The 26,900-nt window shown below is 35.1% G+C and overlaps 1 protein-coding gene across 2 annotated transcripts in view; it reads right to left on the reverse strand.

Annotated features, from left to right (window-relative positions):
* LOC102625672 (uncharacterized) overlaps positions 1 to 26,900 on the reverse strand; it is a 39,548-nt gene that overhangs the window by 9,527 nt on the left and 3,121 nt on the right. The window contains exons 4-46 of one of the 2 annotated variants that reach the window (XM_025102602.2): positions 26,262 to 26,354; positions 26,103 to 26,150; positions 24,538 to 24,588; positions 23,368 to 23,471; positions 22,754 to 22,871; positions 21,581 to 21,682; positions 21,252 to 21,452; positions 20,774 to 20,931; positions 20,445 to 20,603; positions 19,414 to 19,506; positions 18,482 to 18,833; positions 18,040 to 18,153; positions 16,891 to 16,986; positions 16,746 to 16,813; positions 16,021 to 16,141; positions 15,726 to 15,944; positions 15,374 to 15,601; positions 15,169 to 15,278; positions 14,931 to 15,027; positions 14,274 to 14,372; positions 14,040 to 14,177; positions 13,877 to 13,945; positions 12,661 to 13,110; positions 12,259 to 12,576; positions 11,834 to 11,965; positions 11,444 to 11,557; positions 10,722 to 10,906; positions 9,699 to 9,807; positions 9,483 to 9,626; positions 8,409 to 8,684; positions 7,586 to 8,245; positions 7,124 to 7,336; positions 6,136 to 6,239; positions 5,472 to 5,767; positions 5,231 to 5,315; positions 2,961 to 3,659; positions 2,516 to 2,834; positions 2,199 to 2,357; positions 1,950 to 2,113; positions 1,630 to 1,810; positions 1,271 to 1,540; positions 967 to 1,173; positions 413 to 467 (exon numbers count right to left, since the gene is read on the reverse strand). In XM_025102602.2, the coding sequence (XP_024958370.1) occupies positions 413 to 467; positions 967 to 1,173; positions 1,271 to 1,540; positions 1,630 to 1,810; positions 1,950 to 2,113; positions 2,199 to 2,357; positions 2,516 to 2,834; positions 2,961 to 3,659; positions 5,231 to 5,315; positions 5,472 to 5,767; positions 6,136 to 6,239; positions 7,124 to 7,336; positions 7,586 to 8,245; positions 8,409 to 8,684; positions 9,483 to 9,626; positions 9,699 to 9,807; positions 10,722 to 10,906; positions 11,444 to 11,557; positions 11,834 to 11,965; positions 12,259 to 12,576; positions 12,661 to 13,110; positions 13,877 to 13,945; positions 14,040 to 14,177; positions 14,274 to 14,372; positions 14,931 to 15,027; positions 15,169 to 15,278; positions 15,374 to 15,601; positions 15,726 to 15,944; positions 16,021 to 16,141; positions 16,746 to 16,813; positions 16,891 to 16,986; positions 18,040 to 18,153; positions 18,482 to 18,833; positions 19,414 to 19,506; positions 20,445 to 20,603; positions 20,774 to 20,931; positions 21,252 to 21,452; positions 21,581 to 21,682; positions 22,754 to 22,871; positions 23,368 to 23,471; positions 24,538 to 24,588; positions 26,103 to 26,150; positions 26,262 to 26,354 (7,978 nt within the window). Of the gene's footprint in view, positions 1 to 412; positions 468 to 966; positions 1,174 to 1,270; positions 1,541 to 1,629; positions 1,811 to 1,949; positions 2,114 to 2,198; positions 2,358 to 2,515; positions 2,835 to 2,960; positions 3,660 to 5,230; positions 5,316 to 5,471; positions 5,768 to 6,135; positions 6,240 to 7,123; positions 7,337 to 7,585; positions 8,246 to 8,408; positions 8,685 to 9,482; positions 9,627 to 9,698; positions 9,808 to 10,721; positions 10,907 to 11,443; positions 11,558 to 11,833; positions 11,966 to 12,258; positions 12,577 to 12,660; positions 13,111 to 13,876; positions 13,946 to 14,039; positions 14,178 to 14,273; positions 14,373 to 14,930; positions 15,028 to 15,168; positions 15,279 to 15,373; positions 15,602 to 15,725; positions 15,945 to 16,020; positions 16,142 to 16,745; positions 16,814 to 16,890; positions 16,987 to 18,039; positions 18,154 to 18,481; positions 18,834 to 19,413; positions 19,507 to 20,444; positions 20,604 to 20,773; positions 20,932 to 21,251; positions 21,453 to 21,568; positions 21,683 to 22,753; positions 22,872 to 23,367; positions 23,472 to 24,537; positions 24,589 to 26,102; positions 26,151 to 26,261; positions 26,355 to 26,900 lie in introns of both variants that reach the window. The other variant, XM_025102599.2, reaches the window with a different exon arrangement.

Consider the following 26,900-nt stretch of genomic DNA (forward strand, 5'->3'; position numbering starts at 1 on the left):
ATCTGACAAAACCTCAATCTAAACTAGTTGCTGTCAGCTAGTTTTGCACTATTTTACTTTATCGAAAACCATATTCTCTACAAGTGCTCTGGGAACAAGTCTTAGTTTCCCCACATCTACCACAGGACTTTTGTTTCACTTGCTTTTGCTTCATCCCTTTCCCATGATCACTCTACCTTACCACATTAGAAACAGGAAAATGAAGCACAAAGTTAAAAAAGTCTCAAGAAGACAAATTCAAGGCAAGTTCATCCAAGAGTTTGAAATTAGCCTCTTAAACAAATGACTTTAAGATTGCATTTGCAGAAGAAAGAACACAATATAGAAGTCTAAAGAGGAATAAAGTCTAAAGAGAATAAAGTCTAAAGAGGAAAAAACACAATATAGAAGCTGAAGCGCCCACAAGAAGTACCTTTCCCAGCTTTGGCTGCCAAGTTTGTCACCTCCACTTCTAACTTAGCAGGCCCCTACAAGAGTCGCAAGGAAATATTTTCTTAACCATTAAGAAACACAAAAACAATTCATGAATAATCCAAAATCATCGACTCAATTTTAGGGAGGCAGACAAAATATTGTATGCAAATATTGTAGATTAAACTAACATACTAAACGTCAACCAAAACGTTGGTGCAAGGGTAAGTTCAAATTTCAATGGATGCATAACTTTCATGACAACTAATATGAAAAATACTAAAAGGCAGAGCAATGATAAAAGTGAAATACAAATGAATTTAAGAAGAGGCAAGAAAGACAGTCAAGAGAGGTTTGTAGCAGATTTATCAAATAATCACTTCCATCCACCCATAAATGCACTCATCATATGACATTGACGTAACGTACATATTCTCTCAAAAATGTGTCTTAACTTCATATTAGTCCAATAACTATGAACCCTATTTTTTTAAGCACAAAAAGCAAAGTAAAACAAGAGAAGCTTTAAATGAAGATAACAAAATCAAAACATACTTTCCGTGGAACTTCAAATAAGAAAACTTCATTCCACTTGGCTGTGCCTTCAATCAGGTCATTGATTTTTGAAACTAAAGGCTTCACGCACTTAGTCCTAGCACTCTGAGGGAAAAGCTTTTGCTGATCCGTCACCTGGCTATCAACAACCAGCCGCAAAGCACAGAAGCAGTTATGACTATTACCATCATCAATTATGGGTATACCCTGCAAGGTAAAACAAATCATACTTTCTTTAAAACAAAGTAGTAAAGATAATAAATCAATCTATGATGTAGAAAATGAACTTCACGTATGGTACAACCTTGGCTTCAATAATCTTAACAGCAATGTAACAGCGTGACTCCCTAGATTCATCCACAACATTTAACCTGTCTGAAAACCTTGGAGGTGGAATCCACACAGATGCAGAGTCACCATGATGTAGCTGGGCAACTCTATGTGAATCTTGTTCAACCTTTTTCAAGAAAATATCATGACCAAGTTTATTTTCTACTATTATGCTCTTGAAGTCATCTTCATCTAGTGCAGATAAAGCAGCATCCTCTCCATATCCACAAGGACTACCAGCCTCCTGCCAAGACAGCAAGCTAGTAAGGCAACTATTGTGGCCAATCAACTAAACATATTCTCAAAACATATCAAGAATCAGAGCCATTTAACCTCATTTAGCTTGATTGCTTTCTGTTCAAGTTCAAGCTGCGTTCTCCACGAAAGAACGGAGTCCACAAAAGTTTCAAGATTTGCAGCACTGACATTAATATTTAGGACATTGGTTGCAGCAACACGCACCCTCTTCCCTAATCTTGATGGTGGGTGTACATTGGTATCATATGTTTCAAACCTTGTAAAAAAACAAAACAAAGGAATACACATGTAAGGCAATGAAATATAAAAAATAGATATATTTTTATGCTCTTTAATTTTCTTTTCTTTTACTTTCCTACAAGCAAATAAAAAATAGATATAAAATATAACAATACTTGAATATTCCATCAAATGGCTCCACCAGTGGCTCCCATGCTTCTAATTGGGTGTTGAAGGTCGAAGCAGCAATATAAGAAATCAGTACAGCATTCATTGCCTCTGCTCGACCATGTGTGGCAAGCTTTATATTGGTGATGGTTGTATCAAATAAAGGTGTCATCTGAAAGGTTCCAAAACATCAGAGGACAATAAACTGGTTTGACAATAAGGTTCAGGGCTGCTGTGATTTCATTTGGAAAACATACCATTCCGCACAAGCTATCTAGGATGGTTAGAGAGAGGCATCTCAGCTTCACCTCAGCATTTATGTTTTCTTGTGTCTTTGGTTTTACAGAATCACCAATAGTGTAGGCAAGCCTGCTTGTCGGCTTTTTCAGATCAGAACGTGCAAGAAAAGTGCAGGCCTGTAAAAATGCAGGACGCATAACATAATCACCTGTCTATATAAAAGCTGGAAATAACCAAACCATGCTAATATTGATTGTTTAGCATCCGCTGCAAAGAAGAGCATAACTCAAAACTATGAATTTAGACCAGGAGTTTAATGTACATTCAGTTTAACCTGATTTTCAACTTTCCAAATGCTCCAGCATTGCGACACCTTGGAGGTCGACGATCTTGAAAAGGGGGATTCAAGGATATTAGCTTGGTTAACAATATCCATCCTTGGACAGCAAACTGAATCTGTTCTGGGTGCCTCATCTGTTTTAGAGACTAAACATCCTAGAGATACATAGCCAGGAGGGGCAATTGGGTACCAGAAAAAAGCTTCATCAAAGCCCTTCCCTGCAATATGGGCGACTTTAGTAAATTGCACAGGTCTTGCAGAGATTTCTGGATTGTCAACCTTAAACATTATCCCCAGAGTAGGCGGTTCTAATCTGAGATGGAAAAGAGATAAACCACAACGATGTTACAAAGAGAATACTAAATCCATTCTAACAACAGGGAAGAAACTAAATGAAATAATCATTTAAAAAAAAAGTTTTCAAACAGAAAAATCTAACCCTTCGGTTATGCAATCACCCAGCATAGAATAACCAGCACGTGTTATGGGTCGCCAAATTGAGACTGGTCTACGGATCTCACTACCTTTATCCCACCATATTCTTTCAAAGTGAGGAGTCGAGATGTAACAACTAGTTGCTTTTGAGATTGACCTAAGAACATCCCAACCAGATGAACTTGCTCCCTCGTGAGTAGTCTGCTGAGCCCCGCAGCCATGATCATCAGTCAGATCAGAGGCAGATTGTTCAGAAGAAAAATGAGATTGAATTGAGTTCCAGAGAAGAAGATGATTCAGATCACAACTACTGCCATTCGACGGGCACTTAGCAGAAGGATGAGCATAAAACAATCCAAGAACATTATCCATGCGCCAGATGCTAAATCCAGATGCAAACCCAGGACTTGATGGGGCACTAAAAATGCATTCTGAAAATGTTGTGGATGTTACAAGGTCAGAGCGTAGACAGTAAACAATGTGATTTGGTGGCGGTTGGTTTCCAACATGTGCTACACAGCCCATAGCTATGTATCCAGGCGGAGCAACAGGCATCCAGAGAGAACAGTCAAAATTGACATCAGAATGGCCTTCAATTCCTAGAGCATCAGAGAGAAAGCCGATGAAATTAAAACCAATTGGCTTACGCACACGTCCATATGTATTATTGACTGCCATGACTGCATGTGAAGGAGGAATGGACCTGACACATGAAAAATAGTCCAAATAAAACACATCATCTTTTCTTTAAAAAGATAATTATTAATAAGTAAAACATTAAAGAACACATCTGACTCCCCAAGTCCTGCCAGAAATGCAGAGGGAGTGAATGAAGTGTTTTCTGAGAGGAAAACCAAAACAAATAACAACAGCAGAATAAAAACAAAATACATAAACATAAACTTTCGATAAAACATTACAGGAGTTGTTTTCAGATGAATGAAATTTTCAGTCAATGTTAAAAGAAATTCAAACTTAATTCACAGCTTTAAACTGTAAATAGCAATAGTTTTCCATTTCGTGATTGAAAGAACCCAAAGTAGTCAACACATGCGAGAAAGAAATATGCTCACAGTTATAGAAGTGTGCAGTCCAAACTTTCTTGTGGAGATATTTGAATAAAGAGACCCCTAACATGGTCCTGCCACGAGTCGTGACCCAATTTTTTAAATTGATGTTTTTCTGGAACCCTAAACTTCTAGTGTCGCTTATACCCTTGTGTCTTGAAATACAAGATGAACTGCATGTCAGATTCCAGTATACGTGACGAAGTGCAAGAAAGGTGTCTTCTATGCATAATGAAGAACAAGATGGGGTCTTATATGCATGATGAAGTGCAAGATGAGACCTTGCAAACACACCAAAATTTATTATAATAAGGATGTTTTTGTCTTTTTACACTAATAACGAGTCATGATAAATGATCTTGGTCAAAGGGGGTAACCCCCTAACAGGGGTCCTCCTACCCTATGGCAAGAAAGAAATAATTTCATTTTTTTAAAAGGAAAAGGAGGTATTTACCATTCAGCTATAGCACAGTATTTGTTTCTTTACTTCTCTATGGGCTTCATTTTCTAAGCATTTTCAATATTCTTTGCTTCTTTCATCCAGCTAGAGTGGGATACTCTCTTGGGTTAATTATGTTGATTGGGGTTTCTCCTTTCTCACTCTGTCTATTTGTCTATAGAATATACCTTTTATTTATTTATTTATGTTTTGGATTGGAAACAAAGAAACTAGTATTAATAAGAACAATAATTACAAAATTTGAACAAGGAGTCCACAAAGAAAGAACCTCCAAAAGATCATTAAAAGATCTATATAGAATATATAATTATACATAGAATTAATGATATATTTTTGAGTTTTTGGGAATTTTTCTGTTTGTAGGCCTCTGATTCATTTTCGTAACCATTTGTATTTAATTTTTTATTCAATAAAATTTCATTTGCTCCCAAAGACACACACATGCTCATAAAGAATTCAGAATTTAGACTAGACACTTTTATGAAGAAGAATAAAAGAGCCATGCAGTATCTCTCTAAAAATGTAGAAGAGGGAGATACTGCAAGGGCAGATATAATTCTGTCAGGCAGATACACACCCATGGCAAGAATTAGTTGCCTTCAATAATACTAGCCCGGTTAGAGAGATCACATGGTCCTTGTATTAACTCCAGCATCTAAGAATCATTTGAAAGCCCCAAAAAGAAGAAAATTAAACTTTAAGGAACAAATTGGAATAGTTCGAGGAAACAAAACTCATCTATCTCACCTAGATGTCACACAATCTCCCAAAATAACATAGTTTGATGGAGCTTCAGGCCTCCAGAAGGTAAGGTTGTTATCTGCCCCATTTTCTGCACAAGTACAAAGCCAAAATGTTGGCAAGACAAAACTAATCATTTAGTTGAGACTCAGAACAGTTAAGACGGCTACATGTCACTAGTAAGAATGTAGCAGGAATGATACGAAGAACGTTAAAAGAAAACATCAAAATTAGAGTTGAGGAAAACCTTTTGGGCACACCCAAACTTGGTCAAAGTTGGTACATGGAGCAAGAGGCACTGCATTTCCAAATTGTAATGCTGCAGCTACCTGACTATGTAAATTAAGCACAAGAGAGATGGCACTCAAAGAGATATGAATGCATATATCAGTTGCTACAAGAGAAATGTTTGTTTTCTCTTTCACAGAAGTGTATCCTCCTGAGATATCCACTGGATCAAGAATGATAAGACCAGACCCAGCTTCAACTGTCAGCGCTTTCACAAGGGCTCGAATCCAGGTATCATTTTCTTTTGATGCATACCTGTTCCGGAAGAGTTAAAAGTATAAAAACTTTAATATGTACCAGATTCTTTAAAAGCATTAATCTGAAGAACCATGCACCCAAACAGAAAGTATCAAAAAGCATGGAAAATACATATCAGTCACTACTAAATGCGATGAAGAAAGAACAGATATACGCATCCAACCACCAAAATTTAGCTCCCAACAACATTTAAAGAATGAGCAGTTGCATATTTCTAGATTTACATTCATGAATCAATAACAAATAAACGGATCATTCTCATGAATTGTTACCTTCTGAGCATGCACCACCAGAAGAAACAAAATACTACAACTTCAGTAAAAATTATTGAAAAATTTGCAAGCAGATACGGAGGCTAGTCTTACATGAAGCTCAAATCCATTTTAGCACGCAGAAGTTTTTCACCATATGATGAATCATCCAGAGAGGACTTTGTACCATCATAGAAGGTGAACTCAGGAGATACAACCTGCAGAGAGAAACAATTAATCCAAGCAAGCATAGTGTATGACATGAACATATTAAAATTGATAATCAGAAGAAACAGTTTGTAGTTGGAAAACTCTTTTTATAAAAACCTAAAATTATTGCATTGATAGGAAAAAGAATATTTACAAACCACCTGTCCATTAACCCAAAATACACCCCAAAAATGTACAATTAAAACCTAACAATTGAATTGGTAGGAAAAAGAATATACACAGAAGGTGAACCACCTTTCCATTAACCCCAAATAAACCCCAACAATGTACAATTAAAATAATTTTAACTTCCCCCCCCCCCCCAACAAAAAAAAAAAAAACTATCTGCCCTGTGAGATTTAAACAAATTCAACAACTATATCAAAGCTAGAACCTCGCAAAATGTACGAACTCAAATTATGAGGTAAAAGCAAAAGATATAAAACAAAAACAAGCAATTTCTTTGAATTTCACACTTAAAGTAGACAGAAAGTCAGATAATTATGGCTCTAATTTAATGGAAAAATAAACTTGCAGCAAATAGTGTATGTGGTCATAAGCAGATTTTCTATATTCCATTAATGAAGAACAAAAAGCAAATTAAATTGGGAAATGAGATACTATTTTGAGAAAAATGTTAAGTAGATTGTATTTAGATAGAAAAAGAAAAGATTTACAAAAAGGGAACAAGTTGTCCACTAGCCCAAAAACACCCCAAGAATTTACAATTAAGAGAGCAAAGTATAGAAAACATAGAAAGCAATGAATGGAAAATGATATACTTTGCAGAACAAAGTGTAGAAAGTAACCATCCATGAATGAAACAAGAACTGGAGTACAGATCAAAAAAATTTTGAATTAATCAAAAATCAGTCATTGGATTATCCTGTACCTGGGCTTCAAAAGTAAAACTTGGAATCAAACTCGAATCACTTGGAGAAATTGAAGAAGCATTGGGAGTATTCGATGATTCATATATGTTATCTAGATTCTTATCATCATCAGAAGATGTATCTGGCAATATAATATCAACACCATCTTCTAAGGAGACTGAGTAACTGCTGTCACTACTCAAGTACACGTACTTTCTCAAAAGGGAGCCATTCTGATGAGCAAAAACATGAAAAAAGATTCGGCAAGTATAGTTAGAAAGTCAGAAAATAAAGCAAACCTTAAACAACAGTTAATCATAATAGTTCTACAGCAAACAAAAAAGTAATCGTTCTCCTTTTATGACCAGCTAGATGGGTCAAGACAAGCATAGAACAAAAAATTGTACCTGAAGATTATAAAGATATGTAACAACAGCAAGAAACATCGTAATAAACATAAAAAAGGTGGGGAGAGTAAGTACCTCAATTTTGACATTCACAAACCGCAGTCTCTTTCCACGTCCAATAATTATAATTGGCTGATACTTCATTGACTCGTTCATATGCTTTTCCTCGCTTAAACAAATAGTCTTCCCACAACCATTATATATGTATTCATCAACACCAACGCCATCTGCTACTAACTGTCTACATGGGGATAATTGCACCACATCGTCAGTCTGAGTGTAAACAGATTCAGAAAGTACTATGCTACTGTTTCTACTAATGGGATCATTCTTAGGATCCATTGTCTCATCTCTTCCAGTCATTGCTCCCAAAGCTGGCACAAAAAATTCACCCACCGCAAGAACGAAATCAGGAACAACCAGGAAACGAGGCTGCTGAATTCGGACTACATAAGATTGTGAGGATGTTCGCCATCTGTAGTCCATCAAGAACATTGTTGAAATTGGTACGTCCTTGTCAAGTTCAACTTCAGAGTTTGATCTCCTAAAACTACTCAAAAGGGGTCCTTTTCCAGCAGAAGATTGTTTGAAAGTATCAGTGGAAGATCCAAGCATCAAGCGCATCTCTGGTTTCGTATTAGGCCGAATGTCCATAACTGAGAAGTTGGGAATTGTCACATAGAGATCCATTTCAGACAACGAAGTCATCCGATATGATACCCAAAGACCTTCCAGCTGTAAAAGTGGAGATACAAAAATGCAAGGCCACACAATATCTTCAATAAACATCATATTTTTGTTCAATATAAAAAATAAGAACATATATTTGAAGTAGCAGCTTAGCGCAAACATTGGCCAAAAGTTACATATCAACTATTAAATTGAACAAGAAACTTACAGCAAGATGAGCCAAGGGTGACTCCTCAAGAATGCCATTACACAGCTCCAAGAGGGCATAGTTGACTTCAACCGCAATTATGGTAACAGTTTGGGACAGTAACATTTGACTATTCATGTTTACTTTATCAGCCAACAGCCGCATTGTATCTTTGGAACCAGATTTGCTCCCACGAAAACTTGGAGGAAGCTTTGGTTCTTCATTTAAATTAATATACGTACAGTTTATAATAACATCATATTCTTTATCGGACATCACACCATGCAAGTAACCCACCTGTTCAAAAGAAAGACCAAAACAACCAACTGAAGCAAGTTATAAAGTTCTATGATATCTACTAGGTTAAAACCATACGAATAATATACACACCAAACTATCAAATCAGGAAGTGCATGTTTTTAATTATCAAGACATTTATAAAAACAGTTTCAACAGGAAGATAATCTTTAAAAAAATGCAATTAATTATCTATGAAGTATATTGACAACCAAGAGCAAGAACTAAATTGGGCAGCAGATTAGCAATGACCTCAAACACACTAAAAGCAGCTAAATCCATTGATTATGAAGCAAATGACATTTCAACAAGCTTGGTCAACCAGAACGAATTACATTGATTAAGACAGACTTAAGTTGCAGATTCATGAAAGACATTCAAGCATTATTATCAGGCCGTGGGTACAGGTCTGTCTGAGCTTAAAGTGAGAAACAGCATATCAACCTAGAGCAGTATACCAATCTCTCTGTTCTAGAGAGATCAGCTTCCTTCAGTTAAACTACTAGTTGACCCAGAAACATAAGTGGATAAAATAGGGCCAAATAATTTTTTCAATAGTAAACACCCTCAATGGCATTGAAAGAGAGGCATTTAATCATTGCACATACAGATGTCATTGATACAAATATTTGTACATACATTTCTCTAAAATATACCGTGCCAAAAAAAAGGAAGACCAGCATCCAATTAACAATGAAAGTGGAAACAGATTAACAATAAAATTAGTTGTGGTTGTTCCGGTGGACTGGGAGAGTGGGGGAATAAACAATTACAAGAAATTCAAATTACATAGATTACCTTAACTTCAAGAGAAAATGTTGGAACTTTCCTGAAAACATCCCTCAAACTGTGGCGGACATAAACATCAAGTCCTTGCTCTTCCCGTATCATTGGCTTACCCAGACAACCATCAATTCCTACAGACATGTTGATCCCCATAATCTGCAAGTATGCCCTTGAGTGAACAACAATTCACTAATTAACATGAAGCCAGAACATCATAAACTCCTCTACCTCGGCATGAAGAACATCAATATGGACAGCTGAAGGATCCTTCTCAGGGTCCCCATGCCAATTTATTTCATTTGTCACCCGTAGATGGCCCAAATCTAGTTGAATGAAACTGCACGAACAATCAACATATAAATAGGTTACTCATGTTATCCAACTTCACATTGATGCACAAATTTCAAGATAAAGAATTATACATCTCTTTTATTCTGCAAATCCCTAAGCAGGAAAAAGGAATACCTAAAGGTGTATAGAAAAGAGCTTAAAAATTGTTGGTTTTGATTTTTCCTTCCTGTGCCTCAGGTTTCAAGGTTTCCTTCTTTCAGAGTTTTGTAGGGTTTTTGGGGTTCAACACTGTAGGGAAGATTTTAGTTTGTGGAACTCTGGCTCATTTTTATAATCCTTATTCCCTTCCTATATTCTGAAAAGAGATTAAAAATAAAAAGAACAAATTACACCCCCCTACTCTATTTTCAAAATGACCATAACATACTTAGACCTTATTTGACATTGAGATGCTGCAGCTTTGCTGTGAAATAAAAGTTAACAGTGTATGGTAAATGTGACTTTTAAACAATAATTTTGACAAAAATTGTAAAGATATCATAAAATGTGGGATAGCGCCAACTTAGCTTCCAAGCCACAACAGCTAGCGTTTGGTAAAAACTCAGTACTGTAGCTTTTAAGCTAAAGTTGTCCGACCACAATACCAAATAAGGCTTTAAAAGGGTCAAGTAAATTATGAATGATACCTATGGCATAAAACAAATGAACTCAAACTAGCAAAATGTTTAAGAACAGTGGGAGATTGTTTTCTTGTAATAAAGTTTCTAGGGCCCCTTTTGTCTCTAAGACACAGCAGAGAATTGCAAGACAAACTTCTCTGGAAGTCCCAGGTTTAAAGATAAAACAAAAATATTTTTCATCAGCACAAGCTGAAAAATTAATGACAAGAAGAGCATCAATAAATTTTTAAGACAATCAAATAGGGCACAAAAACAAGAATTAGACGGAAAATGTACTCACTCTTTGCTTGTTGAATTTGCAGGTACAATAATTATAGGAGTATCAAGTGAGAGGTCCAGCTTTAATGCAGCAGATCCATCAATTTCAGATTTTTGAATTAACCACTCAAAGTCCCCAACTTTGTCAACAAGGTTTATTACTTCTTCAGTATGTGGCATAGCAAGTTCCATGAAGTAAACAGTTATCTGCAGAAGCATGTTTCACCAAGTCTACCATAAGAAACAACTTCCTTTTTTGAAATGAGAAAAACAGAAAAGCAAGTATAATGGTGTGATGGTCTAAAGTACCAAATAGAACAGAAATCCACTAAAAAACCTCAAGGAGTATCTACACAAAAACTACAGAAAGTACCAAGATTGATAAGAAGAAAGAGGTGTCACAAGAAGTATATCAGTTGAATAAGCATAAGATATTTTGGACAAGTATACAACACTTACTATCTGAAAACTCAAAAAGTGTCACACATTAACTCTCCAACTTCAAAAGTATAAAGCTCTCTCTCCCTCTCTTAGAAATCTCAAAAAAAGTTAAGACATTGACTATCCCATTTCAAAAGCAGAAACACTAACAATAATCAGCCCCATTAACTTCAGAAGCTGACTTTCATAAAAGGAGACACAACAGCAGGTCCTTTCCTTCCCCCCCCCCAAGGGTGAAAAAAAAGAGTTGTGTAAACATTATCTGCTACTGGGTTCAAAAAATTAGAACCGTCTTTGACATACCTCCTGGACAAACCTATAGAGGAAAATGATGCGAACAGCAGAGAGTCGGCCAGACAAGCTATAATCATATCCTTCATAATCGTCATCTCCAACACTGTACGAGTTAAATTTGAACTGAAGGGAAAAAATACCGGGTCAGAACATAACCAAGAGGAATATAATGATAAATGAAATAATAAGTCGAGGCTTGTGGTGCAAACAAGACAAATACTGTAGTTATCAAGCTTGATTTGATTAGAATTCTTTTTAAATCAAGTAGCTCAATTGGGTTTCAAAATTCAGGATAGAACCTGATTTGAAATAATGAGAGGGAAGCTCAAGTTTGATCACTACAAGTCAGCTGCTTATCAAACACGCTATATAAAAAAAAATTTTAAAAAAAAAAAAAACCTTGATAAGGGATTCAACTCCTGGATTACGAATATCACAAAGCCAGCCCCAACAGTGATCAGTTCCAAGAGACATATCACAGAGTCTGAAGTTTCCCAATGTGCCTTCAATAGAGATGGAACTTGGGTGGACCTTAATTACAACAAGCAAATCAAGTGATATAATAACAAGAATATAAAGAATATACATTAGCAATAGAAAGCAAAATGCAGTTCATAGGTAGAGAAAGTATAAATAGAAAGCTTAAACAATCTCTCTTCATTTTGCTGAAGAAAAACAGAGAGAGAGTACAAATACTGTATCTAAAATACAAATGCATTGGAAAGCAAGAACATAACATCTCCTAAAGAGGAAACAGCTTTAAAATGGTTGAATTGTTATAACTGCAGAAACATAAGAGGGAAGAATGACAAGTTTCCTAATACCTTAAGATCTAACAGGAAGCTTTCTTGTACAAACATTGCAAGTTGGGAGCCATCCTCCTTGTTAAGAAACACCGAGACACTATCAACGTTCATGAATAAATAAAATACTACACGATCTTTGCCATAACCCAACAACCCCTCAACACGCACGTGTTCTTCATCCTTCTCTTTATTGACCAAAGATTTATCTGAGCTTCTGATTTCGTCTCTCTCGCTGATTGCATAATTAACAGTGCTAAGGTCCAAACCAAAACGAATTAAAGCGACGAGAGTGGGTCTGTTGCAAAAAAATTCTAGCTTGGACATACGGATACTCAGCTGAAAATTTTGAAGAGGTTAGTATAAAATGCAATTTCAGAATAGGAACAACAACTCAAAGACCTTGATGCTCAAGTACGGTACCTGCATATCTATACCATCATAATCAGAAGAATTGTAACTCCTAGTTGAGAAGATAAGAGATACGAAATCCGAACTATCACCACCCTCTGCCTCATAAAATATCTCACTAGCAATGCCCTTCTCTTGTACCAAATCATGTTTACGAATTAAGGCTTCAGTTGGCAGAAAGTCATCATGATCTTTACCTGCTCCTGGAGAAGCGTCTGTTACAGACATGAATTCCGTCAAAGCATCTGTGAAAGTATCATCCTCTTCTGGAAGTACCGTAGACACATCCATTTCAGGGGCATCACAAGCATCCTGAGAATTTAATAAAACATCGTTCTTCAACACAGAGCATGCCAAGTACTGTGGAGTCTCAGAAAGACAACCTTGAAGCTCATCTTTGATTTTCAAAGAGTGCAGCTTCATTTTTACGGTAAGGTCACCATCCAAACTAATTATGTGCACCTGTGAATCAACATAGATAAGCCCTTCACCAAGGAGAACTGAAATAGGAACTATAAGTACAATTATAAAAGTTCATAATTTAACCAAAGTTTCAATCCAAAGAAGAAAAAGAAAAGGGAAATGAATGTGAACTCTACTGAGTGAAAGCAGAAATCCAGCTTTAGCAGTCACACAGAGGCTAACCTTTTAGGCGGCAACAGAAACAGTCTATGTTGCTAAACGAGGATTTAATCCAAGTAACCAAGCCTCATGCTTACTTCCAATGTGTTCAGCCAACATTAAAAAATGTTCACACAATAAAATCCAAGACGTCTACTTCGATTCACAAAGTCAAATACTTATTGGGAGTAAGAAACTTTTAACCAATTGAAATTTGTTTCTAAGACTCTGAAAAAACTATAGAATCTAAGGAACGTTCAGGCACATCCAGCCCTCAAACCAAACTAATATTTGAATTATTTCATCATTATATTTACTTCCTTCGACAGCCTTCTGAAATTGTGCATCACCAAAAGAAGGGGCACCAAAATAACAGAAAATATTGCTTCCAAAACTACAGAAGGGTGTCTACTGTGCTCATTTCCAACCAAGCAGTACTTCATGGTGTAACTAACATACAAACAAAACATTTACTTTTCAGAAACAAAATAAGGAATATCCAACATGTGACTATAAAAGGCCAACACAAATTCAAATTTAAGTATAGCATAGCTTTCACAAAAAAGAGGAACTATGTGAACATCAAATTGGAATTTGGTACACAAACCTTTCCCCCACCAGCAAGAAGCTCAAGAATTAAAGTCTCTTCAACTTTGTTGCCAACTTTATCTTCATTCTGCATGACAACATGAATTTGTATGAGGAAGTTGGAAATAATCTTCACATTTCAACATATTTATCAAGCATCAAAAAATTGGAACACATCTGACCTTCCCATATAAAAATAACTTTGTTTCCACCAATGCCCCATGAACAACAAGGTCAGCTGTTTTCACATCCGTTTTCAGTTCACCAAACACTGTTGCATCATCACCTTCTTCTGCAAGTACATCATCAGATGGAGGAGCCTGCTTTCAAGCATGTATTTCAGTTATACTAATAAACACCCATAGAATATGAAAAATGTGAAAATCTTGATAAGGCTATTGATGAATGTATAGTACAGAGGCTTGATATGTGGCACGTATAAGTTCTTTCAACCAAGTTGCCTTCTCCTCGTCCTTTCGAAACTTTATAATCCAGGTACTAGAAGATTCCAAAGCCTGGGAGCGTCAGATAAAAATATGCTATTATTACATGGAAACTTATGATTATCCACTTTCTTGGACAAAATAAACGATTAAATCAGCTCCCTTAGCATTAAGGATTTTATAACACAAAATCTCCAAAAGAACCAAATTTAACTACCAACAGCACCAATAACAGCATCTACAACCAAACACGCAGGCTTAAGCACACAACCTTGGGGGATTTGGACATAAAATAAGAAATTCTTTCATGTTGAAATTATGAATTTCAGTCCACATATTGGCAAAAGGATAGTGGGCATTACCTAAGCAGTTCAACAAAGTAACATGTTTTAGACATTAAATAAAAAAAAAATGAGAAAATGCCAAGATGTAAAATTCAATCCTCATAACAATGAAACGGAAGATACAAGTTTCTATGTTAAAGCATGTATTTTTTCAATGCAGCATAAATTTCAGACAACCCAAGAATGATTTCGGAAGACATTAGATTTTATGTCAAAGGATGAGATCAGCGACAATGATTGAGGTGACAATCACACGATAAAACTACTTCAAACCAACATGACTTACCTTCTGAGAATCCATTCCCCTGAAACTTATAGCAATGCAAAATGGTGACCCACCAATATTTGTTGGCAGCACCTCAAACACTTGTCTACCAACCATGCTGCAGTGCCCAGAAAAAAAATTAGATTAAGAATGTCTAGAATCTCCAAATAAAATAAATTCCAGAGATGGGAAAGAATTTCTAAAGAATAAACCACAGCGAGAAGGCAAAGCAACATGATGAAAGGAAACAAGGGAAAACCTCAAACTTCGCTGGTAGTTCTGGGACGTTTCAGATTCCAAGACATAGAGATGTAATCCAGACAATACAAGAAAGCAGGACTGCCATGTAGCAACAGAATTGCCAATTCCCTAAATGAAGAGAAGTATTAAAGGTAATTAAAATCTTATGAATAGATAATGCAGATATATGACCAGCTTAAACTTGCTTAAGCATTCAGACATACCCCCCATACTAGGATTTTAGCATCAATGGCAAGATCAGCAGGATTCCAAGGGGCTAGTTCAGCTCGCAAATTATCAACAGAAGGCTGACCACAGGTTTCCACTGTCCCATAGAATATGTTTACCAACTCCATCAGCCTTTGGTATCTCGCAGGTGAAAAGTGAACACCAAGATTTGGTACTTGAATAGAAACACGTGTTGATGGGTAACTCGGGTGAGGTAATTTGATCTTAATTAACAGATGCATAAGCATTGTTAGAGCGCATTGCCACAAACATTGACAAATATATCAAACTTCCATAACAATGGACAGTAACGTACAAAATTAGAATCAAAGTTACTTGAAAAAGTACCTGATCGACAATAACCGCCATTCCACACCTATCAATGAGAGAATAACAATCGTCTACTTTTTCCAGCGTAGAATCAATTTCTTGATGATTATCGATTGGCGCAACTAAAGAGAAGTTTTGACTGTCAGAACCACAATCAGTAAAAAAAGCAGCAATATCCCTTCCAGCTATGTAGAAACGAGTGTAAATATTCTGCTTCTGTTCTTCAGATTGACTTCCCTGCAGCATTAACAATTATCTTAGCAATGAAAATGTGAGAATGAGCAATCTGAAAGTCAAAATTAACAAAGCCTACCATGGTGTGCAGGGTAAAATGGCCAAAATCTAAAAGAAAATGACTATCACATCTGGAAGTGCCACTTGTCCTTAGAGGAAATCTAACCTTTGGAGCATCGAGATCAATATCAAGTGCAAATCTGAAGAAGACAGAAAAATGAGTAAGGGTGTATCATTGGTTTTCTCATAGAAGGAAATGAGCTCACTCAAAGAGTAAGAAAATTCACATTCTCCAGACAATCCAAAATACGAACTCTAGAAATCAAGGAACCACAACTTTAAATCAATGTAGAAAAACCACAACCAGAGTCACTTAGAATCCACAAAATACATGCTTGCACTTGAAACTAAAAATTACTCAGAAGAAACAATTTGCTCCCGAAATGACATAAATGATATTAAAATCAGCTCACACATCTCATCAAGGAGGCAACAAATAGAAGGGTATTCCGGTAAACTAGAAAGTGGAAGAAAGTCACAAAAAAGGATGCTCATTTATCTATTGCACATATTAATAAGGTGTAGGTAAGCATTCTCTTTCCTTAGAATCAAAAGGAAAGTTTCTCACTTTTATTATCAACCGGCAGAAGAATTTACAGATTGTCAGTGATGTCTCACCACAAGATTCAGTTATTGTTGAACAATTATCAATTGTATGAAGTTCTTAAACCTTCCCCAAGACCATCGTAGAGTAAATAATGCAGCAAGTACATAATACAAGCAAAACATAAATTTCTTCACAACCTGCTTTGTTCTTCCAACACCATTTGAAATTGTTCTTGTGCTCGACGAGTCACTTTCTCAATCTTCATCTGCACTTGGCTCCCAATAATAATCAGGCTAATGAGTATAGAGAATAAAGTCATATTCAGTGTGTTGAAAACATTACCTGCAAAGCATTTGCAGTTTCCAATGCAATAGTAGGGCTAACTGCATTACTCCTCTTTATAAATTCCAAAAAACGATCACAACTTTCCATCAAAACCTTCAAATGTAGAAGAATTAAGTTTCACATAATCAGGGTAGCTAACAATAAATGCAAGAAAAAAAATTTAAAAAAATGAATTATGATATCCGCCAATACATAACGTAGTAAAAGTTGGAAAAAGGAAAAACCAAAAACTCAAAATTAATTCAATAATACATTAAATTTCATACGAGGGCTAGAAGGATATTTGAAATCAAAAGAGAAGGGCATGAATACTAGAAACCACAACTGTGGGGGAACATACAAAATAATGGAAGTGAGAAAGTCCAAAGTCTATTGCCTGGGATAAAAAGGTCTGCTCATTTATTCTCTTTTCGGTTTTAAACATTATCTTGCATTAAAATCTTCCACCTTCTCAATGATTAGGCAAACATTCCCAACGAAAGAACAAAGAGAGGAAATTGTTTGGCTTGTTAAACATTAATCCAGAGGAGTTTTGTTAAAATCAAATTAGGATAGCCACTGTGCAATTTTTACGGCTTCAATTATATCTCCTTAAAACTCTTTTCACATTTCATAAATACTTCGGTGATCAAAATTAGATTTACAAATGCTCAAACTGACAAATGCCTATCTCTTAACTTTGAAGAATCTATTCGTAGGAGAGTATGATATGAAGCAAATAGTTCACTACTCATGATCTTTGTCGTACTTCAGTTTTTCACTTCAACAGTGTTTGAAAACGCAAGAAGTTAGATGAAACCCAAAAAGACAAACCAAAATATATATGCGTGTGGGTGTGGGTGATTGTACACTGTATCCCAACAGAAAAGTAATATCTAGGCCTGTGGTAAACAAACTTATTTGATCAGATTTCACGTCTATGTCCATGTGCATTAGTAAGTCAGCAGGCATGTACAGAGATATTATGCACAAAAGTGATTAAAGTGATAAACAGGACCTTAAGTGGCATCTACTCCTAGTACCACAATGCAAACCAGGACTATGAGATTCAGATTCTCAATGTAATTCTAGTGATAAAAAATTTATGAAAACATAAATTGCAGCAGCATCCAACACCAGCCCATTTAAGAGAAATCAAGAGACTACCGTAACATGGCAGGGAGATATGGTGGCTGACAGCCGCCAATCAACATTCTCCCCAAGTGGTGAGTGTACAAAACTAGCAGCTAAAGCATTTATCTTCTGCTCACTACATACACTCTGCAAAAAATGATGCCACATTTAAGCATTATAAACTCACAAAATGTAATCATCTTTAAAATATGGATATATGAAAGATTTGGCATGAGAAAGGCTTCGACTCCAGATACAATAAAATCTGTCAAAAGCATGTAGAAAATGTACTAAAAGTACAATGAAGTTCAAAAAGATAAGTTAAGCCGGAGCATATTTGCATAATCAATCAATAAGGATCGGCATCCAAGCATCTGTCTAGAAAATTTCAATTGGAATATGTAAACCTTATTATAAGTAACACAAAACCTTGTCTGATGTAACACAACAATCAAGGCACAGCGTGTTAACAAACCTCAGCAAGTGAACCTTCAGGTGCAGATAAGCCATAGAATCTCAATGATACATCGCATTGGATACTCCGATGTTTAAATTTGGTTGACACGTGAAGTTGCTCAAATCGACCACAAAGAATCTCAATCTGATTTATACTGATAATCCTGGCAGCAGCTTGACCAATAGATACCATCACCAAATATTGGATCATATTCTGCATGTCCTTTCCTGAATACGATGTTGATTCTTCACCTGGCTGGTAACTTAGCAACTTATTTATTGCTTGCCATTCTTCATTGGTCAATCTTTCTTCTGTTAACTGTGACTCCTCAGAAGCGTCCCCTACAGAGGGATCCTTTGAGTTTGTAAGCCTGAAATACAAGTAGCTATAAGTTGCCAGAAACATAACAACAATAAGTTACCAATTCAGCACAAATTTGAACTAATAGGAAAGGAGACAATCACTCACGTTGTAATCAAACACAACTAGTTTGATAAAATTTAAATCAAACACAACTAGTTCATAACCATAATTAATACAATAGTGAGATCCAAACACAAGATCTATTGGTCAAACTAGTTCTTACACCATCTTAAGCTGACAACTTTATCAAAAAGGCTTATAAATAAGGCTCCAACCATAAAACTCAGCTCTGATAAAATCTTTGAGAAAAAAGTAGGTATATTGAATATATAACAAATTACAAAAGGAGAGCACGATGTCCAATAGCCCCAAAAACAGCCTAAAAATTTACAAAAAAGAGATTATCTCCAAAAAGAAAGGTCTATCTCAGAAGGGATAAAACAGGATCAACATCAAATAGAAGCTAAATTTCACACGAACTCAAAAGAAAATTCAAATTTAAGCATGGGAAATAGCCAATGAGCCAATCCTAAATGCAAGGTAATTCTTGTTTTCCAAGAAATCATAGAACTTAAGTTTCTACAAACCATGTAAATGGAAACCAGCTTTTCTTCTTAAGCTGCCTCTGTTCAGCCGCTTCCTTTAGTTTTACAGATTCAACCTTGGCATGTGCAAGTAACCTAAACAATACAAACACTTAATTAGAATAAACATAACATTAGGCCAATGTGGACTATATTTAGCAATACTGCTTTCCTGTCACCAAAACTCAATAATTAAATAATCAAAATAAAATAGAAAATAAGAATTAAAAAAAATTACAAAGAAGGTAAGCCAGCAGTCCAAAGCAAAAATCCAAAAGGTTGCATTTCAACAAATCACACCAAATATAAAGACAAGGACCTAACAAAACAGAATCCCAATTTCTCCATAATGACCTTGATTATAAAAGCTGTCTAGCAATTGGGCATTTTCTAACTACAACGTCTCAATTTTATTTATACGTGTATTGCGCACATACAAGTAAATGCGCATGTTTGTTTGTACATCGGGGATTTCCAAGATGCTTCCATCTTCAGCAAGCAATCCAGTAAATGAAGGTTTGAAACCAAACCACAAGTCAGAGCGAAGTTGATGAGTACACAAACCACTATTATTTATAAGCTGCTGAAATATACAAAACAAACATCTTTCGCCCCTCCAGAGGATATATATAGTCAAACAATTAACGAAGACTACAAAGCATTAAGAAACTGTGAAAGGAAATAATTGAGCCATGTCTAATTCAGCATTCATCATGGAATGTTGAATCAGAACCCAAACAGAAAAAGGTTGAGTCTAAGCTGAATCTACCTTTTCTTTTTAAATAATAAACATGAACTAATTTTTATTTAAGGAAGTATCTCCAAAGGATATAGCCCAGTTGGTTGGCCTCTTGCATCTCAAGTACAAGCGGAGGGGACATGGTTAATTAATAAAAGTTTTATTTTAAGGAAGAAAGGAATTAAGGGAAACAAAGGAACCAGCAGTTCACACATTACATTAACATACAACAAATAATGAACAAACAGAAAAGATGATAATCAAACTACAAAAGAACAATGTCAAAGACGTATACCTCCATAGAATAATTACTTTGGAATCAAGATCCTTCTCTATTTCTCTAGTTTCTGAGTTACCGCTATTCGATGACTGTTGCAAAGAACTAGCATATAACTGAACATAACGTCGACGGAGCTGACAGAGATGCTGAATTCTGTCCCACGAGAATCGATAGCTGAAGAGGGATTAATGCATAACTTAACATTAACTTCAGATGTGTGGTAAAGCATTCTGTCATGTATTACATAAAATGTAAAGTGTTCAAATATCAAATGTCAAAGTTCTCAATTAACATGCAACTTTCCCTATTTCCTAAAAATGAGTTGTAGAATAACGTGTACATACCACATTTTCCTCTGCCGGAGACTAGCTTGAGCAGCATAACGCCACCACAGTTTACGAGCCTCTGAAACTGGCACCATGGGTCTTAAATGGGAAACTTCAACATACTTCCTGTACTTCGAAACAACCTCTAAAAGTTTTATCCAATCATGATATTGTTCCTGTAAAGAAAAAAAATGAGTGACACAAGAATTTAGCCCACAGTTGCTTGCCAATAAGCAGGAAAAAATATTTTCCAGAAAGAATATCAGCTCCAATTATTTTCTTTTTCTATTGTGTGGTTGAGCAAAATATAAATGACAGAGTGAAGGACATTAGACTTGAGATCCAGAGGTAAATGAAGGTGAAACTTATTTCTTATCCATACCTAACCAGACAAAAGAAAAAAATCAACTTTTTAAATCTTATTATATTCTATTAAGAACTAGCCATATTAGAAATAGGTCGGTAGCCAAAATATAAAGTAGAAAACACTTCACACCTCAGTCATAGTTAAGAAGACATCACTTAATACAAGAGAAGCCTTCTCAAATGGAATCTCTGGATTATTTCTTTCTTGATTTCCAAGGCGATCATACTTAAGTACTCCATTAATAGGTGACAACAAATACTTGCGATTCACAGACCAAGGAGATACTATCCTACAATCAGCAGCCGGTTCATTTATGCCATCTTCAAATATCTGGGAAAGAAGATTCAACAAGGAGGAAAAGAATAGATGTAATCAATCCCGTCAACCACAGGATAATTCTGCAACTAAAGAGGAACAGAAGGTAATAATTTTACATAGCAACCCACATAGGAACAAACCTCGGTCCACTCCCTAGGACTCAAATCTTCCCATCGCTTATCTATAGCCCAAGGGAGGCTATTAGAATCATGATAAAGGGCAAGCCTCTCAAGTTGTAATGACTGTAACAAAACCAAAATATCAATTAGCCCAAATAATTTTCCTTCTCGAGAAGGTATAAATCAATAAAGTTTGTTATTTACTGATTTCAGTCCCAGACTACTTATAAGCTGTCAATTAGCAATTGAGTTGTCAGATAAAAGTACAAAAAAGAATGAATTATATTTTGGATTTGTATTTGGTGCCAGAAGATGCTTGTATAGTCATTCAATTCTTTCCTTTTATTATTCTCTATCACCTCCAAAAATGATCTACATTGGAAAAAGTAACAAATGACAACCCTAAGTAACAGTAAAAAAATAGATTAAAGAACTTGGTTTGGCAAGCAGTTTCAGCCGCACACTCAAAACCAACTGTTAATCTAAAGCATAGCATGTCATCATACACATCAAGAGATGTTTCCAGACACTAAGAGCTTCGAACTACAGACATCATATGTTGAAGACACAAAAGGTATACAAGGATGAACATGCAACTCCTTAGCTTAAAAATGATGATTCCTGAGGAAGATGCATCACCAATGGATCTTTATTTAATTATTTATTTATTAAAAAAATCAATTCTGAAGACTCGTGAATTTTACAGAAAATAAAGGTTAACATTCTACCAGACAAAATATATGATCCCAATCTCTTACATCAACCCCTAGTCCAAGAGCAGGCTTTATTTTTCTTTTTTGGGACATATGTTTGCACGCTGAGAAACATTCCAGCAACAGCATCATATTAACAATAAGAGAAATGTACAAGTGAAGGGGCTAAAAGTCAACAGAAACAAGGAGGAGAACCAGAATAACATACAATGAAGAATCTGAACTGATCCAAAAATGTCAAAAAATAAAAAACCTTCACAACCATTTCATTGTTTGTTTTCATTGGGAAGCAGCTCTTACCCAAGAACAACAAAAGGTTTTATCATAAACCTAGATAATAAATACATGTGTGTGTGTGTGTGTGTGTGTGTGTGTACACATACTTGAACTGGGCCTATTGTAGACATTCAAAGTGCTTCACCCACTCTTCACATGATCACCTTGATAAAAGCAGCTTACAAAGAAAGAAGACAGAACTAACCTTTCGCAATTTATCCACAGCACCACTTGTATCAAATATTTCATTTCCCTGCTCATCTGTTGTCACTGCAGCCAGCTTAGCCAAAGTAACACCTGAAGCAAACGGATGCCCCGAATTACTGCAAAATGCAAAATTAATTTTAAAATTGAGCAGAGAACAAACAGAATATAAAATAAAACAAAAAGGCTAACCAGATAGGAAAATAAGGTGCAGATGAATGCGCAATAAATCAGATGATAATAATGATAGCTTCAGAAAGGTCTCTTTCTTTGTATAATCGTTGATGGCTTCAGAGAGATCTCTTTCATTTTATAATCATTACAATTTGAAAGTTGGTGGTGGCTCGAAGGGGAAGGATGGTTTTTGTGGCAAAGTAATTCTCCAGATCCTTTCTATATTTTTCTATGGAGATATTCTCTCATAAACTCTTTTTCTTTTACTAAGATCTGCTAAAAAGCTGGTCCTCTTCTTTTGTCCCAACAGCTTTACTTTTTTGTCAATAAGTTTTATGTCAATACACTTTTTCTTCCTTGCTTCTGACCCTCCCATAAAATATCATAGCAATGAAATAATTGAGAAACCAAAAACACAATAGAAAGCATATGGCAATTTACCTAACAGAATCCTCATATCTGATGTGTACATTGCTAATTGATATCTTTAAGTTTCCGATGATTGTGGCAATTAGAGAACCCAACCAAGAACTTTCAGGAGAAGGCTGCAAAAGATTGGCTGTCAATTGAATTCAAAGAACGTGCATGCCATGCTTTCTTATGCCCACTAGCATTAGGATTAATGCTACAGAAGCACTTCATAAATAAATTTTAAATTACTTCAAGAAGCATAAAAAAGAAAATACCCAACATAAAGTTATGCATATATACCAATCAAAACAGTCTTGAAGGCCACATCATAACAATTAGACTACATAAATATTGCTTATTCAGTTTCACTCAGGTTCTACAGAAGGCCACAACTTAATCCAGCTGTGGATATACTGTTTAAGATCCATCAACATAAAATGTTCCATGACTGCTACTAATTTTAAATAATTTAACCTCCATTAATTCTGAGAGTATTCTAAAATTTTATTTTCTAGTAATATAGTGGTTAGAGGTTAAGATTATTGTTAGTCTTTACACCAACTTAAGCTTTCAAGTTACCAGTACCTAACACAGTGTCAAATCCAATTGGACAAGAGGTCATGTGTTTTTTAAATCCCACCATGTGACAGCATATGTATGTGTATTTGCATTCATTTATTCCTGAGCTTGACATCCACGTGATAAGCCCATTGATAAAATTTGGTATCATGCATCCACTGGCATGTTAGAGCTCATACTATTTTTCCGCCCGTACTTATCAATTCAAGCTTTTAAATCAAGCAGTCTGACATGGTTCTAACCCTAGAAACAGACCCTACAACAACTATCTTAAACAACAAAAAACCAATACAAACGCCAATAAGGGCAACCCAAGTACATGGAAAGTATTCATAAGAAAAAATTACGCCTAGTCATCAAGGCATGATTAATGAAAAATTCATCTCATGCTTGCATGGCAGAATGTACCATGGGCAGTACCAAAAAGCTAACATTACTTTCAATCTCCAAATCAAATGTCATCAGAAGATAAACTTTCAATACTAGAATCTCATGAACATCAAAAAATCTATGAATAAAAGTATTACAAGTGCGTAGTCACCAGGTTACCCAAACCATGAAAGTAACAATTTTGAACAAAAAAATAATCGTACAAACTAAAGAAAAATTAAAAAGTCATACACTGCCAAGCTTTGACCTAGATTTTGCTTCCAGCGTTGCTGATTCTGCTTCCTGGATGCCATTAATAGGAATAAATACATTAGAAAAAGAGAAAAATGAAAAAGAAAGTACAATTATTTCTACCAGGTTCAGCCTACTATCAATATCTTATATATGTCCTTTTCTACAACCGTGCAACTTCAATTTCTCATACTCTTTTTTCCCTCTTTTTTACCCCCCAATAGGAAACTGAAGAATTTTATTTGAATGGAAGGGAAGATGATAAAAAATCAAAATAGACGAACACCAAGGAAATGAAGATAACCATCTGAAGACAACCTACCACCTATACAAAATAAAATCAAGCATAACTATATCACAAACAGTATCCCAGTTCTAAAAAGCAAAAAAAAAATCCAAAAGACTTATGCTATGTTTACTTATTAGAGTAGCAGTGAGGAGTGTGTATTCCACCCACTCCAGTGTTTAGTTGCATATTTTAAGGGAGGAGTGGGAATCCCACTCCGTGGGCCCCACCCATTTTTGGAGTGGAGAGCGGGATTCCCACTCCCATAGGGGAGATGGGAGTGGGAATTTAATATAATTATATTTAATAAAATAAAACAAATATTATCATATTCATTTAAATAATATTATTATATTATTTTATAAATTACATTTATTAAAAATAATAATATTAAATTTATTTAAAGATAATATTATTACATTTAGTTAAAAATAATAATTTACATTAAAATTACTTAAAAATAATAGTATTATATTTTCTTAATATTAATAACTAATAATATTATAAGAAAATTTTAATTTTGTACTATATTATTAATGTTTCATTTGTGTTACTCTTATCAATAATTTTTTATTTACATAATTAAAATTAATAGAAAATTGTGATTTACATAATTAAGAATACTAATAATTATTATTAATTTACAAATATAATAAAATAAATATTTTATATTTCAAATATATTTTTCATTAATTTTGTAATTAAAAACTACCATTCTTTAAATAAGGGTAAAACTATAATTTGAAACCATTTACTCCCAATTCAAGACGAAGTAAACACATAAATTGGATTCTGATTCTCATTTCATACTCTCATTCCAATGTAAGTAAACAACCTACTCCCACTCTCAATCCCAGGATTCCCACGCCAATCCAAAATGTAAATGCCTCCTTAACCTAATCTACTACATTTCTCATCTCTCTCATCATATAGTATATCCTTAACTTCAACAATTATCCACATCAACTTCCATTCTCGACTTTTCTTTTCCTAATATTAGTGACAGATAAATAGAACTAAAATCATGAATGATCATTAACAGAATACAGAATTATTCACTTGAAAGATATTATCAGCAAGAATGCCAAGGTGTTGATCAACGAGTTCATCTTTCAAAGGACATGTCACTGGATGTTGTAAGCCCAATATAATAACATACATTATTTGAGTGTCTCACACATATAAGTAACATTGAGAACTGAAGGCCAGAAAACAGAATAAAAAGCATATCATGAAAATTCAAATTAGGAAACATCAGGCACACATAAAATATGTTCACCTCAATCTGTTGAAGCTTGGCTTCAAAATGTTTTTCCCTGTCCTCTTCCTAAAAAAAAAAAAGCACAATTTAGACCATCAAGAAGTCATTGAACAAGCAGGGAATAATATTTCCTAAATCCCCTCCCCCCACCCCAAAAAAATACCAAAAAAACAAGACCTTGAAAGTCCGTCCATCAGCTGGATGAGCAAGAATAAAAACCCGATCAATGAGAACAATTACAGGTTCCTTGCCCAAACTTTTCCAGGGAACCTATAAAAGAAGCAAAGCGAGTAAGGAAATGAGAGAACGTTAAACACTAGAAAAAATATTGTATTGGTTTCCAAAATTACACTAACTATTGCTGGCAAACTCCACTAACAGTTCATTAGTGATAAAACAAAATTTAAGCAGTAGTCCTTGATTTCCAGTTTATTGTTAATTCAATCATGAACTTTTGGAATTAAGTCCCCTTCCATATAGAAACATTACCCAAAATTATAGAAGGCAAAAAACCTAATCTTAGATATAAACTTGTGCACACTAATCTCGAGAAATACCACTTTCAGAACATATTTGTAATGTAATACTTCCTTAGTGTCTCAACCAAAAAGAAATACTTCATGGTGATATCAAATGTAAACTCTTAAGGATTCATTCATAGTGATCATATTCTAGTTGTGTTTCCTAAAACCTACAGAATAATCAAAACAACAATATCCATCCCACTGGAGGGCCAGTATCATGTAACCAATCTACAGGAAGGTGGTATGTACAGGTCCCTAGAGGCTTAAAAGAAGTTATATCATAAGATGAACA

This window comes from Citrus sinensis, chromosome 1 (assembly GCF_022201045.2).
Source record: "Citrus sinensis cultivar Valencia sweet orange chromosome 1, DVS_A1.0, whole genome shotgun sequence".
In the NCBI taxonomy this organism is placed as follows: domain Eukaryota; kingdom Viridiplantae; phylum Streptophyta; class Magnoliopsida; order Sapindales; family Rutaceae; genus Citrus; species Citrus sinensis.